At 38.5% G+C, this 18,571-nt stretch overlaps 1 protein-coding gene across 1 annotated transcript; it reads left to right on the top strand.

The window, feature by feature from the left end:
• The first annotated feature begins 4,883 nt into the window (after positions 1-4,883).
• LOC116728931 (ubiquitin carboxyl-terminal hydrolase 2-like) lies at positions 4,884-15,722 on the top strand. Its single transcript, XM_032577278.1, has 12 exons — positions 4,884-5,131; positions 10,009-10,056; positions 10,142-10,259; positions 11,382-11,493; positions 11,579-11,689; positions 11,768-11,832; positions 11,917-12,020; positions 12,869-12,949; positions 13,043-13,121; positions 13,239-13,346; positions 13,790-13,910; positions 15,233-15,722. The coding sequence occupies exons 1-12, from the start codon at positions 4,985-4,987 to the stop codon at positions 15,336-15,338; spliced, it is 1,200 nt and encodes a 399-aa protein (XP_032433169.1). The 5' UTR covers positions 4,884-4,984; the 3' UTR covers positions 15,339-15,722.
• Positions 15,723-18,571: the final 2,849 nt, after the last annotated feature.

Below are 18,571 nucleotides of genomic sequence, written 5' to 3'. Positions count from 1 at the left end.
ATTCAAAACACAATATCCTCAGTTATCTCTGCTTGATAAAATCATTACACCTTATATTTTAGTAGAATAGTGCAGTCAGCTAATTTAATGTAACAACGAAAGAATTTTTACAAACATGGAAGAATAATTAATGACTTTTGAATAGTTTAATTACAATTCCAATCTGTTTTCAGTGTTGCTGATGCCACAGTGAGAAGCTTTTGTCACTTCTATCTTCAACTTGTTGAAAATCAAGTAAACTGAATGACTTTTGAATATTAAGTTATTATTATTATTTAAATTTACAGGTAAAAATAGATCATGATGGGATATCTAGTAAAACCTTTTTCTCTGCTGCTTACAGAGAAAAGTTTCTGCTTTCTGCCATCCACAGGTTGTCCTCTGGGTGGCAAAAAATAAATAAATCAAATAAAGGATTTTTAAAAAAGCACCAAAATAAAAAAATAAATTCAGGGAATCACTGATGAGGATCATTCCTTCAGGCTTTTGCTTCATCCTGCCGCCTCCATCTGTGAGCGGAGTGATTGCAAAGTTTACAGAGAAGAGTTGTGTGACTCCGCAGGAAGGCTTTCGACTGAACGGGGATCATTTTCTATCAGGGCGTGTTGTAACTATTCAGGAGGTTACGCTGACATTTATGATGATGATGATGAACCTGCGGTTTCACCCTTGAAATGAGTGATAACCGGTTTTATGAGGATAATCTGACTCCTTACATAAGGTGACATGAGCAGCTGATTATTAACCGGTGATTATCGGTGCTGGTGTGCAGGACGTGCCGTCAGCTGGGTTTATTCATCATTATGTTCATTAACGTCAACACCTTTATCGCCTCAGAGGTTCTGTTTCGCAAAGTTGTTCAGAAATTTCTAGAAATATAAATATTACCTCAACGTCTGTCAATAAACTCCTCCAGTTCCCTGTAAATTTAACTAAAACCAAGAGTTTTCTCTCCTATCTCTAAACCACTGCACAAAGGTCAAGGTGCTGATGATTTTACAGTCCTGACTCAGGAGTGAAGCTGCTAATTGCTGTCACAGATACTCCTCTCTGTCTGCCTGCGATTCATTCAGTGTTGAAGCAGAAGAACGAAACAAACCAGAAGAATCGGAGTCAGAACTGCTTCACTGGCCAAGATTTTACACACAAACAAGGAGTTTCACTTCAGGTTTTACATCGTATAACCTAATGTAAACTTTAAAGGAAATGAAATAATGATAAAGGAATGGATATGTTCATGTGTTTGCAAAGAAGAGTGCAAAAATTCAGTTTCCCAACAGAGTAGCTGAATACTGGAAGGTATTTATTGTGTTCAAAAGGGAGTGACGGTCAGGAAAAATGGCAGGTGAAAACGCATGAATGATGTAAACTATAAAAAATGCTGCAAAGTCCTCCACACCACTAGGGGGAGTCGAATACCATATCATTTAGGATCAGACGCTCAGCTAAAGTCCAGACAAATAAAATGTTACAGAGCAGCAGCATGTTGACATATGTAATATTACCGACTCCAGATGCCCCCTAGTGGTCAGGCAGCAGTGCTACGGTTAGCTAAAATATAGTCAATAGCATGTGGGGTATCACTAGCATGTGGACTAACAATGACTTACTCCATTTATTATTCAAGTATTATGTTATTATGTTCCAGCTAAAATTAGCTTTAATGGGGGCGTGCCGTGGTGGCGTAGCGGTTAGCGCGACCCGTATTTGGAGGCCTTGAGTCCTCGACGCGGCCGTCGCGGGTTCGACTCCCGGACCCAACGACATTTGCCGCATGTCTTCCCTCCTCTCCTTCCCTGTTTCCTGTCAGCCTACTGTCATATAAGGGACACTAGAGCCCACAAAAAAGACCCCCTGGAGGGGTAAAAAAAAAAAAATTGCTTTAATGTTATGGTTAGCTTGAATGCTATCACTAGTATGTTGACTACAAGTTACTAACTCAACCCAGTATGCAAACATTAGTGCTAAGGTTAGCTTAAATGATGCCAGTAACATTTAGAGTATCACCAGCATGTGGACTTACATTGACTTACCCCATTTAGTATGCTGAACAGAGCTAATATATCAAAAATTTGCTAAGAATGATTATTTTTAGCTTAATGCTAATTAGAGCTATCACTAGCATATAGACTGACTGGCATGTAAACTCTACCAGTAGGAAGTGAGATATCACTAGCATGTTGACCAAGAGTGCCTTACCCCACTCAGTATCCAAACAGTAGCACTGCAGCTCAGCTTCCTGGAACAGGAAGCCAGAAAAGCAGAAGTCTGTTTTTATATAATGTATCCTGCAGGGCAAATTGGGTTTCAACTCGATGCTAGAAAGCAAGGTGCAGCTGGTATTTACTTTAGGGATAATTCTTACCATATCCTGCAGGTGTGGCCTAATAATCCAATAATCCAGCAATTAGACGCTTTTTAAAGAAATGTGTTGCAACAGCAGAGCCTCAGTCTGGAATGTGACAAAGCTAACACGTCCAGTTTCCCCTGAAAGAGCTAATTATGGGCTTTCTGCTGAGATTCCTTCACTCACAGATCCTGTTGGGCTCGCTGGCAGATTACTCTGCTGTGAGGCCGTCCTGGCTCTGACAAAATTCATGCTCATAAGTTTTCCTCAGAGACATACAGTAGCTGGATGTTTCAGTGTAGAAAAACACCAGATTTTTCCAGATTACAGTTTGCAATGTTGCCCTTTTGTTGTAAATAGTTATTTTCCTTCCCCAATGCTGTGCAGGCAGAGCCACACATGCTAATAAGTGGCACATTTTCACTGTCACTTGTTGCGTAACTGAGGACTTTTTGACTTTGTCTCCAGTTGTAAAATCCTCTCCTCTTTAGCTATAAGATTATAAGTCTGTGGAGAACATTAAAGGGCAATTAAAGTGCTTCAAGGCTGCTGTCAAGTCTCTTATCAGAGTCAGAACTAGGTCAAAGCAGAGCCAAGGTCGCGAGATGAGCTGGGAATAATTAGCTCAGAACAATCACCGTTAGGCTATTTGGTTTCAGCTGCAGCTCAAACAGCAAACGCTGGATTTAATAAGTCGGCAGAAATCCTTCCAGTTCTGTCTGCTTTTTGCTCAAAGCGCAGCAGAAATCTTCCTCACAACAGCAGCTGCATCAGCTCCAATATTCTAACCCAGGCGAGGAGGAAAATTCACGTTTCTGCTCCCACCTGTCTGAATGCGGCGCGTAAAACCGTCTTAATATTGACCCAACTGCGACTACATCAACTAATCTCATCGAGGCGCCATGAAGGGAGAGACTGAAGTGACTGCGATTACTTTCCAAAGTTGTTTTTGCCAGTTTATTTATGGTTTCCACTTGTTCAAGTCAAGCTAACTTATTCAGCTAGCTAGTAACTAGCTACTAGAAACCGACCCAGACATCCTCCCTCCTGACACCTAAACGCATAATATATCAAAAAATAGCTACAAATGATTATTTTTAGCTTAAGGCTAATATTAGCATGAGGGCTATCGCTTGCACAAAGAGCAAAATATTTGCTAATGCTAAGGTTAGCGTTAGCATTATTTGTCATAAATGCCGTTTCTCTTTACGCCAAACCGTTTCTGTAGTAAATAAATAATTTATTTACTGTAAATAACTTCAGCTAAATAAAAATGATAATAGGCGACCGACTTAACGCGGGTTAACTTGCTCATAGGTTGTTTTGATGTCCATCATGGTGGAGTCACCAGCTCACCGATGCTAATGCTAACTCTTCTTTCTTCTAATATAGTAAAGTTTGTGGAATCCCTTCATTCCTCATTCTGATGCTACATTTGAACTCTACCAAGATGTCTCCACCTCATATAAATGCACTCAGCTGCTGCTTTGTAATTGACTCTTTTCTTGTCAGCAAGCAGCTGAACTGGTGTACCTAACAAACAGGCCAGTCAACGTTTATATAATATATGAGCTTGTATATATAATTTTGAAGAAAATGCACCATACAGTCAAATTTTACTTTTAAAAATAATTGATTCCGTTTTATAACTATTCCACATTATGGGGGAAAAAAAATCATTATTTTAATAAATTATGAAAAACTCAAAATTAATACAACATTTTTGACCAGGCAGCAGGAATGTTGCAGCACTAAATTCAGAATATCTTAAAACAATTGATATCTAAATAAATCTGCATTTAATGTGTAAAATTATAAGCGGCAGCTCTGATTTCATCCCGATACTTTATTCCTGCAAATGTATATAAAAATTGTCATATTTTAACTTTACAACAAGCCTCTACTTCACAATATGATTATTATATTCAGTTAATTAAAAGAAAATCTCAGAATGAAAGAGAAAAATACCATAAAATCAGAATAATCGATTACTAAAGTCATCTTTAGACATTAGAAAATGTTGGGGTTTCTTTTATATTTTAATGAAAAATAAACTGTTTTAGTTATAATCTGCCACGTCTGAATTTAGCTGTATTTTTCCATGGTATTTAATTACATTAACACAAAAATATTCAGATTTTATTTTTCTGTGTATATTTAAGTCACTTTTCCCAGAAGAACTTATATTTTTATTTGCCCTAGAAATTGAAAGAAGTGCATTTAGCTGCACTTAAGCAAAAAAAAAGTCATCATTAATTACTCGTATGTAGAAAACAGGAATAAAACAAGACAGTACCTAAATAAATAGATCTTTTTTAAACTTGTCAGAATATCTCAAAATAATGCTACATTTTTGTTATCTTTACTTTAAGTAGCTTTTAAAGACATATTTTAGATTTTTCTGTAGCTTTGTGGCAAGATTTCCAACTAAACGTCTCCGTTGACGCTGTATTTCCGACAGCACCTGAAGGCATCACCGGTGGATTTTCAGAGTGGGCGGGGCCGTTCGCGTCCCTCTGTAAAAACTGAGGCGCGCGCCGCCCCTGTCACATTTCGACACCTGAGAACCGAGCGACACCGCAGGGTAAAACCCGAACCAGCAACCCGAACCAGCACCCCGACAGAACCAGCAGCGCCATGCCGTCTCTGCGACACTCCTACACGGTGACGGTCCCGGGACACCCCGGCGGCCTGCCGCTGGACGAACCGGAGCTGCGGCGCAAGCAGCTGTCCCGCTCCATGCTGGTCAACACCTTCATGGGTCTGATCATCAACCCGGCCAAGGTGAGTCCACATCCGGGTCTTTTCTCTAAAAAAAAGGTTTTAATGTGTTTTTTTCTGCAGATTAATTTCATTCTGCTCCGCAAATATCAGTTTTTGGTCAGCAAATTTTGTTTTCTTCCAAAAGAATTTATATTTTTATTCACTCTAGAAATGTAGAGAAGTGCATTTAGCTGCACTTAAGTAAAATAAAAAAATTTGTTATTCCTATGTAGAAAGCAGGATGTGTTTTGTAAATTTCTGACTTTTAAGTGGGGAAAAAAACTATTATATTTTAGCATTTCTGCACATAAAATGTAAGAATAAAACTGGAAGCAATCACATGCAACATTCAGGCATAACATTATGACCAGCGTGGACACTTACTGGTTTTTCTCCTGGAGTTTTAACTCCAGGGTCACCTGACCAGATCTGTTAGTGGTCATAATGTTTTGCCTGGCTATGATGTGCTTTAAGATAACGCATTAAATGAAAACAGCTGCACAGAGATAATCATTGTTTTCTGCTACGAAATAGGCCTGAAATGATTAATCATGATTTATTGTGATTAATCGATTATTGAAATAATTGACAACTAATCGATTAATCGTTAACAGACTCCAAAACAGGCCATTTGCTGAAAGAACAACACAGTGATTAATCCAAAACTGTTCAAAATTAATATAAAGTTTGCATTAGAGATAAAAATATGACATGAAGCAGGTGGAAAAATCTCACAATCTCTACAGCTGTACAGTCAAACACGGTGGTGGTAGTGTGATGATCTGGGCCTGCTTTTGGTGAGTCCAGATTAATCATCATTAAAAAAAACCCACTTTTTTCTAGTTACCTGCTGCTTTTTCTCTCATATTAAAAGTTTATTTGATGATCTGCAACATTTGAGTTCGACAAAAACACGAAACAGAAGGAATCTGTAAAGGTGTAAAAACTTTTCCACGGAGATTAAATTGACAAAAAAAAGAGTTGAATCTTGACTGCCAGTTGCTTCAGTGTGTAGAAACGGGGGTAAAGTTGAGCCGGGCGTCCTGCATGCGGAGCGGACCGGGTGTTGGGCAGAAAAGCTGCAGACGGCTGCATCAGGTGTTGCTGTTGCATAACGGGAAGCAGAACTGCTGATAAGCGGCGCGTCCCAGGAAGAACACCTTATCGTTCGCCCAGCAGGACTCTGCTGGCACCAGGACCGGCCCGCAGTCAGCACATATTTCTGTTTACGTGGGCCGGAGGTGTCGGGCTGGGGTCGACCCGAGGAGCTTCTTACATAACCAGAACCTCAACCGAGACCGGAGAGTTTTCATGCAACTCCACGCTCATCTTAGGACCCAAGGAAACGGAGATAATCATCCATTTTTAATCATGATTAATCGTTTATTGAAATAATCGTCAACTAATCAATTAATCATTGACCGGAATATACAAACTTTGAATAAAAGAACATATTTAAAGCAGTAATTAAGTCAAAACTGAACAAAGTGTGTGTAATGATAAAAAATCTTTGCTTTAACTTCACCTGGTTCAAATTCACTGAAGTAACTATGTTGTTGCATTTAGGCAATAAAATGTTTATTTTCATATTTTTAAAAAAGAATGAAACTAATTATATAATTGTTCATTTTAAAAATGAATGGATGAAAGAGAAAAATGCCTAAAAATCTGAATAATGAATTGCTCAAATAATTATTTACATCCTTAAAAAATCAAAATATTCATGAACAAATCTGCATTATTGTGCAAAACAAACAATTGCAGCTGGGAATTTATCCTAAAATTTTACTTTATTCTTGAAAATATTCATCAAAAACGTTCATATTTTAACTTTATAATGAGCCTCTTCTTAAATAACATGAGTACTTTAGTCAGTCACTAAACAACCTCTGAATGAAAGAGAAAAATACCTAAAGATGCTGAAATAGAATCATGTTTGCTTTAAAAATTAGTCATGAATTTACAGGAGATATTTCAGGATGGAGGAATTTGCCTGGACATATCCACATTTCTCCTCACTTTCTGCAGTTTGCCTCTAAGATTCCTGCGTCTTCATTTGGACCGTGTCGCTCTGTGTTTACCGTGTAAACATCTACACGATAAAACTCGGGTTCAGCCGGGTCGCCGGAACCCGCTCCAACGTGTTTACACCCTGAGAAAAGGCGAGGCTGCCACTGCCGCCGTCGCAGGCTGCACGCCTGCAGGGCGCCAATATTTCAGCACAGAATGTTCCCAGGCTCTCTGAAGTCGTGCCAGCCGGTGCACAGAGTTCACCTGAACGCATCACTTCCTGTGAGCCCAGTCCTGCTGGTTTGGACCCACACCATATGTCTGCTTCCAGACGGCAGAGACCGATTTAAATCAGAGTTATCTAGGATTATACATGCATTCATGGTAATAATGAGTAGAAATTCACCAATGCCGATTTTTTTTTTTTTTTAAGACCGATTTTGATGCAGATTATTTTGAAGTCAGTCTAACTGATCTACAATATGTGCTGCAAATAAAATAAACCAACATATAGTTTTTTAAAAAAGTGAATAAAAACAGAATATATCAAAAATACTTGCATGAAATGTCACCATAAAAATATTACATTGTATAAATTCTGAATATGTAAAAAAAAATGTAACAATCAAAGAATAGTGATGATTTTACATGATTACTGTTGGAAATTATAAACAAATATTACAAATAAGTTGAAAAGTTCTTCTTTTAATGAGTCACATTCTCAAGCTTTTTATGTTATTTGTATAGTTTTCTGCACTTTTGTCAGCCTCGGCCCTCCATACACGAGCTGCTGCTGTTGCTGCGTAACTCCCAGTTTAAAGGTGAACATATTTCCATTTCCAGCCGTCAGCAGAGGCGTTGATGCGTTTCGCTGCTCGGTCAGCTCATTATTGCGTTATTATGTAACAGAAGTGATGACTGAGCCGCATGTCGGCGCCCGCTGGAACCTCGTCACCATGAAACAATCTGTTCTGTCAGTGTTAGGTCATCAGGGTGACTTAATGAAACTGAATGTAGGGTGTTGATTATAAAAATAAAACTGTTTTTAGTCATTTTCAGGTTATGTAAGCGGCTCTGGGAACAGAACTTTTTTTAGCAGGAAGCGTCCGAGACCCAGACTGTGGAAAGGGATTCCTGTGGCAGTAGCCCAGGGCTGTGATGTTTGGGGGGCGGCCTCAAAAACCTTTATTTTCTTCTTTTTCTTTAATTTAATGTTTTACAGCATTTTACTGCTTTATAAAACATTTAAGCCCATATCAGGTGACATGCATTCATATGTTGGGATATTAGTAATATAAAAAATACTCAATTATTTGAAAAATGAATAAAGTTATAGTACTTTTTCTACCCACAATGCAACATTTCATAGCAGAAACACCACCAAACCTGACTCCATCTTTGTTACTCCGGCCCTGCCAGAAATGATACTTAAAAACATATTTTGTCAAATTCAGTCATAGACTATTTATGTCTGTAAACTGAATATTTAGTTAATGAGCTAAATATTTAGCTTGCTAATTAAATAGATTGAATCTGACATTTAGAAATGAATTACATGGTGAATACAGTGCGTACTTTCTATTATTTTTGTTTTAGGACAAAGACTTGAGTAGAAATTTACTTTGACTATACTTCTACTGTTGACAGATGTTACTGTCTATATACCACAGATTAAGGAACAAAGGAGACACTGGCTGATTTTCACATGTTAAGATCGATTTCTCATGCAAATATTGACCGATTGCCAATTTCCCCAAATCCTCCCTCGAAATATTATTTATTCAGTTGATTTATTGAAAATTTCCAGCCTCAACTAGTGATCATTTGCAGCTACTTTATGTAAAAATACTCTGGGAGCTCAGACAGTTCAGTTTTCTATCCTCTATACTCAGTCTGAGCAGGAAGTGTTTTAAGGAAAAGGTCATTTAAGGCCAAGCTGAATCAAACTATGGAGACATGTTGAGTTTCATAACGACGACATGATGAAACATCACGATGTCGTCTGCATAGAGACGAACTTTATCCTCCCTGTGACCTCAGATCCAGAACCCGACTCCTCCCACCATCACATCATCTGACATCATCGCACGGTTCGGGTTGAATCATAAAAGTAAAAAATGCTGCTGAAGAAAAAAAATATTCAGTTAAAAACTGCAGAGGGAACTTGGAAGGATCTGAAATAGAACAAAAAATTAAAAAATATCTACTTTTCCATATTTTGTCACATTACAACCATGAACATAAATATATTTCATTCAGATTAGATTACTCATTATCTAGCCATTAGCAGTCATCAGGCAACTTCTGAAGGCAACTGGTTGCACTCAGAGAAAATGAGGGCTGAATACTTTTACACACCGCACTTTTCAGTTGAAAATGTGTTGAATCCTGTCCACTTCACTGTTGTATATCATTTTGTGTTGGCCTCCCACATTAAATATATTTATGATCGTAATGTAACAAAAAATTTAACAATTAACTACTTAAGCTTATTTTATACATTCGAAATACATTTAAGAAATCAAGTAATCTAGTAATTCAATTCATTCTTTAAATAAGAAAACAAACGTTTTATTGACTAAAACACAAAAACGCTTGATTATTTGTAGCTTCTACGTCAGTTAGTTTTGTGTTACTGATATTTGCTCTAGAAACTAGATCAAAAATAAATGTGTAGTTTTCTAGTGATTACTTCCAGACTTAAACAGAACCTGTCTGACAGCACGAAGTAGGCGAAACCATCTCAGAAAGCGACTTGATAGAAATAAATTCTGGAACAGATGAGAAATAGAAGAGAAGAACCAAAAAGGGCTTTTTTTAAGAGTCGGACTGAAAAATGTTGACGTTTGAGGTCTGAGGTAATTTTTAATGTTTCCGTTTGTGAACAGAGCAAGAGTCCGCAGGGCCTGGTGGGGCTGAGGAACCTGGGCAACACGGTAAGCCTCCCAGCTTCCCAGCGTCGCTCCCAGTGAAACCAGCAGCTCAGACTGGATCCGTGGTGACGTTTGCTCTCGTTTCCAGTGCTTCATGAACTCCATCCTGCAGTGTCTGAGCAACACGTCCGAGCTGAGAGACTACTGCCTGTGGAACTTCCACCTGATGGAGCTGAACCGCCAGACCAACTCGGCGCTCATGGAAGGTGGGCGGAGCCTCTGCGTGACGAACGCTGCGTTGTCAGCTTTAAGACGGGTTTCTGGGTCAGGTGTAGGTCTCAACCTGTAAACTTTATGTTTTTACACTCCCTCATCGTCGCTCAGCTGTTAAACCCGGATCCTTCCAGCTTCAGTCGCCGAACGCGACCCAGAAAAGCAGCAGCGTTTACTGTGTCATTTTTACGACGTAATCTGAGCGCAGTGGATGTTTGTCACCGTTAGTGGCACGCTACGCATCCTGGGATCAGGGTGGGAAAATTAGGTCAGCAGGTGAGCCTCAGGAGACGTCTTAGTAAAACTAGAGGAGGGACACGTCTGTAATTCATTCGTTGATAAATCAAAACTATAGATTTACAAAATAAGCAACATTTTCAATTCAAAAACCCCCTCTTCCTGCTAAATTATTGAATAAAGAGACATACAAGCAAGTATATTTATTGTTTTAATCTGTTCTGGTTCTTTTCAGGTTGTTGGTAAATGTTACTAGTGCGTCAGATTTACAGATGTACCAGAAACGTGGGAACACAAATGTTCCGGGTGGAACATTCATACCTAAACAAAAAAACAAAAAAAAAAGCGATTAGTTCTGTTAAAATTTTTTAAATTTATGTGAATAATTTATAAAATCAACGTGTTAAAGTCCTGGTCCTCATTAAAACACATCATCTGCTGCCAGATTTCTTGTTTTGTCTTTAGTTTTAGTGAACGAAGCGTGACTAAAACAGAGACCTGGTAAAGTGGGACGCTCCAGTTACTGCCTGTAATAATGTCCCACTTTACCGCATCTGGTGTTTGAATTACTTTCAAATAATTTTCAGCAAAATGTGTCATATAATTATGACTTTCTGAAAAATTTTATTCTGTCTTATGCAAAAGAAATGTCCTGTTATGGAAAAAAATAATTTACATTTGACCTATGAACTTATTTCATTTTGTGTTGAATCTAAATTTGTTCTGATATTCATGACAGAGAATATCCTGGTGGATATTCTCAATGACCTTCTCTGCTGAGTAAAACTAAATACTTTGTTTTGAGATTGTTTGATTTGGACATTTGATTTTGACCGTTGAAATGTCTCTTCCTGTCTTGCTTTTGTTTTCTGGTTTAGAGTTCGGAAAGCTGACTCAGAATCTGTGGACGTCTGCGAACAACGAGGCTGTCAGTCCGTCTGAATTCAGAAACCAGATCCAGAAATTTGCCCCCAAATTTATCGGCTGCAAGTAAGTTCCTCTTCTTCTTCACAGGAAGCCTTAAGCTTCAGGTGAGAGAAGTTGTCAGATTGGATAAAATCGTTGTTATCTGCAGCCAGCAGGACGCCCAGGAGTTCCTGCGCTTCCTATTGGACGGCCTCCACAACCAGGTGAACAGGGCGACGATCCGGCGAAAGGTGTTGGCCCAGGAAGTCGACCACCTCCCGTAAGCCGACTCCGTCCTCCAGAGGTTACTCAGCTTCACTCCTGTTTTTCTGCTAAATCTCAATCATTTGATCCGCAGTGATGAAGAAAAAGCCCGGCGGACGTGGAACATGTACCTGGAGAGAGAGGACAGTAAAGTCATTGGTAAGAGTCTTTGAAACATCAGGGAAGCAACATGGCTGCCTTCCAGTGGATATGACCTTTGACCTCTCACGTGCCTGCTTCCAGACCTGTTTGCGGGGCAGCTGAAAAGCTCTCTGACCTGCACAGTTTGTGGTTTCCGCTCCACCGTGTTCGAGCCGTTTTGGGATCTATCCGTTCCGATCGCACAGGTGAGGAGACCCAACCTGCCAGCCAATCAGATTCTGGTTCAGCACCATTTACCTGAAATAAACCCGATTTCTGCTTAAAAAGCTACTTCTACAAAAACCCAAATGATGAGACTCCAGCAGCTATTTTACCAGGGCTGGAACGACTAATCAGATCAACTAATTTAGTAAACGATTAATCGTTAACTGGAGTATTCAGACTTTAGAAAGCCATATTTTCTATCTAGAACTCATCTAGTGTTTTTCCTTCACCTGGTTCAAATTCAGTAAAGAAAATCCTGTTCAGCAACTTTTGCTATCAATGATTAATCAGTTTATGTTTGAAGGGTTGACTGAGCTTCAGATGCTGTTATTGCATTTTAGACAATAACATGTTTATTTTATGTAGAAAAGGAATTGAATTACTTGATTATTTGCATTTTTATGTATTTCTAAAGTAGAAAATAAGCTCATAAATAAATAATATGCAGAATGTGGCAATTTCTTATCCGATTAATCAATTAATCATCAGAATAATTGGTAGGATTAGCAATTATTCTGACGACATAATTTATAGAATAATTGATTATTCTGATGATTAGTTAATTAATCATAAGTACAACTGATAGAGTAATCATTTATTTTGTGGATTAATCAATTAATCATCAGAATAATCGATTACTGAAATAATCATTAGCTGCAGCCCTACATATTACTGCTCTATCCTCACGTTGACGATGTTAAGCTCTCAGAAAGCAAAAAACAATCAATAAAACATTAAATTCTTCCTGAAACCTTCACTCGGAGATCATGACACTCTGAGATTGCGATAAATGAATTTTTCTGACTGGATGTTGTCTGATCGTCCACAGAAGAGCTCTGGTGAAGTGACGCTGAAGGACTGCTTGAGGCTCTTCACAAGAGAAGATGTGCTGGACGGAGAAGAAAGACCGGTAACAGACCCGGATGACGGCCAGCAGCTTTTTCTGTTTTAAGATGCTGCGGACAGAATCTGACTGCCTGCAACACGTTTGTTTCTTTCTCAGACCTGCAACAAATGCAAAGCCAGAAGAAAATGCACCAAGAGGTTCAGCATCCAGAGGTTCCCTCAGGTTCTTGTACTTCGTATCCTTTTTGCAGTCGTTTTTGCAGCATGCAGATGCTAATCCTCCCGCTAACGTAAAGGTATGCACCAATACCAGATAAACAGTTTTTGTGCCTTGACCCCGGTTTGCCTCTCAGACCTGAAGCGTTTCTCAGACTCAAATGTCCGAGCGAGCAAACTGAACACCTTCATCGACTTTCCTCTCAAAGATCTGGACCTGAGGGAGTTTTCAGCGGACAGCGGCGGTGAGTATCTGCAGCAAAAACAGAAACTATCTAGAGAAGAAGCTTCAGTTGTTGCAGCTAAAAACTACAAATCAGGCCCAGATCTGGTCCCTGATCCTTCAGAGTCACATAAAGACAGTTACAAAGTCGGTCTTCTATCACTATTTACAGGATTAAAGGACTAAAGTCCCAGCAAATTCTAGAAAAACTCCACATCGCAAATGTGGAACAAACTTCCAGAAAACTGCAAAACAACTGAAACACTGAGATCCTTTAAATCAAGACTAAAACTCAGCTGGTTAGAGCTGATTTTGATTCATAATAACTCGAACATTGGCCAATGAGTTTGACAGAATTTAATGTCTGTCAGTGGTTTTTATGATGTTTTCAGGATGTAAAGCACTTTAAGCTGCCATTTTGCTACAATGTGTCGTACAAATAAACTTGATTGATTCTTCCTGCAGAGCGTCCCATCTACAACCTGTACGCCGTGTCCAACCACACGGGGAACGCGCTGGGCGGCCATTACACAGCGTCCTGCAGGAACCCGGCGCTGGGGGAGTGGTTCAGCTACAACGACTCCAGGTATCAGATCTCACCTCACCTCACTGGGTTCACGTATCGGCTTATCAGGCCGATCACGCAGCCTCTGCCTGCTGCTCCCGCCGCCGACCTCATTGTCGCCGTAAAACTCTGCAGCAGCTTAAATTTTACGACCAAATTAGGGGTCCGCTGCGTGTTTGCGAGCCTGTGGATCTGTGTGTGTGTGTGTGTGTGTGCTTAGCGGGTTAAACACACACATAATTAATAAATAAATTATCAACGAATGTTGAAAAAACTAACTACATGATATTTAGCAAAAGAGAGGTTGATGTTGATGGGGTTGAGATTAAACGTGAGAGAGATCAAATTCCTCTTGATGAAAACATAAACTGGAAACCACACATCAACAATTTAAAGACAAACATATCAAGGAAAATTACGTTATATGGTCATTATATGCAATTTACAGATCGTTCCCTATTTCACGTATTGTGTAGAAGGTTGAGGGAATGTTTGAAAAAGATAAGCAAATTCTATTTTTATTTTGCAAAAAAGGAGGAAAAAAAGGCTGCTAGCTCTATGATGACTAGCATTTGTTTTAGCTGTCAAGTCTTCAATATAAGGAGCTAAATCTTTAATGTATGTGTGATATATTAAAGAGACGCAGTGCTTTAATACTAAATGTCAACGCTACAATTAGATTAGGTTAGGAAAAAGTTTTAATTAAGAAGAAAATGGCAAGGGAGAAGGAAGTAGGTCAGTTATGCTAGCTTGATTTTGACAACCTTAACATGTAGATGTGCTGTGGAATTTGGTGTTTTTGGTTCAGTTAAAAAAAAAAAACAGGCCACCCACACACCACCTGTCTGGCAGATCATCAGGACAGCAGGCGTTTAAATTAGCTATCAACCACTGCTGTATTAGATTAGCTCATTTAGCTAACCACAAAGGTAGCTAATCTACCACAGTGATCACTTATCAATAATCACAAAGATAAACTTCAAGCCTGAAAACATAAATGTCCTGAATGTTCTGTTCTTTGTGTGGGAAATGTTTGAGTGTTTTTTGGTGTTGAATCCTGAAACATATAGTGGCGTTGTTGTCAGTCAGTTGCTATGGCAATGAGTCTGCGTATAACTATGTTTTTTTGTGTGTTTTTTTCTTTCCCTCAGCGTTGTGCGCATGCGCCAAATTTCAGGACGTAAACAATAACATGCAACGTGTCTATACAAGATTGCTCCTTTCTTCAAACTACTCCTTTTTATTCAAAACTTTGGTTTATGTTAAAATGTGAGATGTTAAGGTAAAGCTCTAAATGAATGAAATAAATTAAAAACTAAAGCATGTGGCGCGTGTCTCCGCAGGGTCAGCCCCATGTCGTCCAGCCAGGTGCGCAGCCGCAACGCCTACGTCCTCTTCTACGAGATGGCCAACTCTTCACACGGAAAGTACCAGACGTGTCGGCTGTAGAAACGGAGAGACGAGCTGCACTCAACTGAGCCTGAACACACGAAGCTAGAGCGCCCTCTAGTGGAGAAGGAACTGCCATTACAAACTGTGAACATGGCTTCTGGAAGAGCTTCTTGGAAAGGGTCAAAACTGAAGAAAAAGTTGTTTTTACGACCATTTTTCGACACTTTCTTTCAATATTTATAAATGATCTTTCAGAAGACATAATTTATTCTTTTTAATTTATTCTGCTTGTTGACTCCAGCGATGGTTTGAGGATGTTTTCAAGTGGAGACACTAATATTTTTGTACAGTATTTATGCACAGCAGAGTGAAAGTGATGCGACTCTACTTGCTGATTTTACATCCAAAGTCTGTAAATGATTAAAAGTCGTCACTAAATCATGTGTTTGCTTTATTTAGCCATCCATTTGTCCACCCACAGAGACTTTTAGCTACATCAGGAGCCACAACCTTCTACTTACAAGTATGAATCCAGTTTCGGTTAAAATATCCGAGTTTGTTTACAATATATTCATGGAGGTTTTGCATATTTTGAACATAGAAAACATACATTCAAACAAACAAACAAATCCACAATCAGCACCCACTGTCTAAAATAAAATAAAATTCAGTTGAAAAAAAAAAATTTTTATGACTGCATACAGGTAAACGAGTATACAGTACAGATAAATACACAGATAAATATACAGATAAATAAAAAGATACAGATAAATAAAAAGTCTAATAATTAGATAAAGTATCAAAATATCTGAGTTTCATTCTGAAGTAGTAACTATCCAGATGTTAAGCAGTGATGCAAATTGCTGACTAAATATTACAGTTTTAGAGCACTATACCCTATAAAACTTTGTCCTGGTTGTGCCGTGTTTTCTTTAGCTCAGACCGGCCATTTTGTGTTTTTTGAGTCACCATCAGTTAAGTTGAAATGAAGCGTGTCCCACTACCAGACACTCACATCGGGTCACTTTGGAGAAAGCAGGTGATTTTTCAGTGTTTAGATATCAAATTAGCGCCACAGATGTTCTCTGCCACGACATCGCCCTTGTGCCTGTTCTCCGTCTCACTCAGTGGATAACAAAGGAGGTGCTTGTGTGGATGAAAAACAGCAAAACAGAGAGTTAAATAATTATATGTTATATTAATTATAGTTGTTGACATTTCACACTGACCAAGACCTTCAGTCTTGGTCACACTAGACTGAAATATATTAAATATTCTATTTCTATTAAATAGAATATTTCATGTTCTATGAAATAAAATATTTTATTCCACAGATTGTGGACAGAGTGGGAATATGTTTTTAAAGTTTGCCACAGTTTCAACAAGTTGGCTATCGAGTGAAACTGGACACACTTTCAGGTCTTGTTAGCTCTCATTTTTATTATTTCCATTTTTTTCCATTTTTTCCTCCGAAGAGTTTTTGCGGCGCTAGTGGCTCGTATTTTTTCGACAGTAGGCAGACAGAAAGGAGGGTGAGGAGAGGGGGGAGGAAGACAGGCAGCAAAGGTCGTGGGGACCGGGAGTCGAACCCGCGACGTCCGCGTCGAGGACTAAGGCCTCCAAACGTGGGGCGTGCTGACCCCCTGCGCCACCACAGCACGGTGCTCTACATTTTTAAGGAAATTAAAAAGTATATGGTGTTTTATTAGAGAATGTTTCTTTTACAGTGCCAGTAATACCGGAATGTATCATTAATAATAAAGACCTTGCGGTATCCCGATTTAATAATGTGTTTATGTTAGTTGTAATGCTCCCCCATGCCGCTAGAGGCAGTAGTAGGCTAGAACACAAAAGATGCAAATAAGGAGCAGATTTAGAAGTACGTAGCTTTCTACGTAGTTTCTACAGAACTGTGAGCTGTGATGAGTAAATACAAGAGCTTTGGATTTAACACGTTGGACTGAAACACAACTTTTTATGAACTGTGCGAAGCTGTGAGAGCTGTTGTCCGAACAAACAAAACACGAAGAACATTTCCTGTTGTCTTCTGTTTGCGCCAGTAGCAACATCCGGCTGTTGACCTGGTGGCTTGTGGTGAGTGAAAAAGCGTTTCTTATCGCTGTTTTGAAAAAGGTAAGTATTTCGACACCAACTCATCCCAGCGCCTTTTCTAGGGAAGACGTGAGTTTGTCGAGATTGGCATGTTTCCATAAAGCGACTTTATTTACATTTCAATTTGCGAATTTAAAGTGAATTTATTTACCTCAGATAAAATCAAATGAAAACCCAAATGATGACACTGTTCTGTTTGGGTTTCAGTGGAAGATACTGATGTAGTTTTGGTGAAGTTCGACCTTTAACCCCATAACTAAACTCTAAACTTTCACTGACGTTCTCTTTAGTCAGTCAGAGTTCATTTTGGTTTGTTTTTGTTATGTTTTCTTTCTAGGGCTGAAGCAATTAATGGGTTTAATCACGGTGAATGGATTATTGAAATAATTATCAACTAATTTAGTAATCGATTAATAGTTAACTGCAGTATACAAATCCCCCCCCCAAAATATTCAAAGTAGTAATACAGCCAAAACGGAACAATACATATATATACAGACATTTTTGTATTTAATATAAAAACATAATTTTCTGTAAAAATATTTTCCCCAAAACTCCTCAAGCACCAGTTTTAGCTTCACTTGCTCAAATTCACTAAAGAATGCTGTTACTGCTTTCTAGGCAATAAAATTAGTATTTTTTTTATTTTAAAAATGTATTTAATTGTTTGTTTATTTGCTTGTTCTTGTGCATTATTAATGTATAAAAATACTTAGGTGGTTAAATAAAAAATTTGCAGAATTTGGATAATTGTTTTTATTTGATTAATCGTCAGAATAATCAAGTACTGAAATAATCGTTAGTTATAGCTCTATTTTTTTAAACTGAATTAATAAATATTTGGTCACTAGAGGGCGCTGACATCTCCCTATTGCTGCTCGGTGAAAGAGACTGAGTTGTAAACTGATTTGTGTCTGCCCCCTGCTGGCCCAGGAGAATAACTACAGATATTTAAAGTGGAGAATTTTAAACATTTAAGTTCATATAAATCTGGCTGGGTGTAAATACTTTTTTACTTTGTTTTAATGTTACAGTTTGTTTTTGGACTTTATCTTCAGATTTTTATGTGTAAAGGAGGGATTCTGTTCATTGACTTAATCAATAATAAATTAAATGATGATTGTGAGACTTTACTGTCATAAAGAGAGCATCTTTTGGTTACAAACAAACATCTGGAG

This window comes from Xiphophorus hellerii, chromosome 11 (genome assembly GCF_003331165.1).
Source record: "Xiphophorus hellerii strain 12219 chromosome 11, Xiphophorus_hellerii-4.1, whole genome shotgun sequence".
NCBI lineage: Eukaryota > Metazoa > Chordata > Actinopteri > Cyprinodontiformes > Poeciliidae > Xiphophorus > Xiphophorus hellerii.
The sequence above is the reverse complement of the archived record's forward strand: the minus strand, read 5'-3'. Positions and strand labels throughout refer to the sequence as shown.

Coding starts and splice junctions, on each gene's coding strand:
- LOC116728931 (XM_032577278.1), top strand. CDS start 4,985: ATGCCGTCTCTGCGACACTCCTACACGGTGACGGTCCCGGGACACCCC. Junction 11,494..11,578: donor CCCAAATTTATCGGCTGCAA/GTAAGTTCCTCT, acceptor TGTTATCTGCAG/CCAGCAGGACGCCCAGGAGT. Junction 11,833..11,916: donor AGAGGACAGTAAAGTCATTG/GTAAGAGTCTTT, acceptor GCCTGCTTCCAG/ACCTGTTTGCGGGGCAGCTG.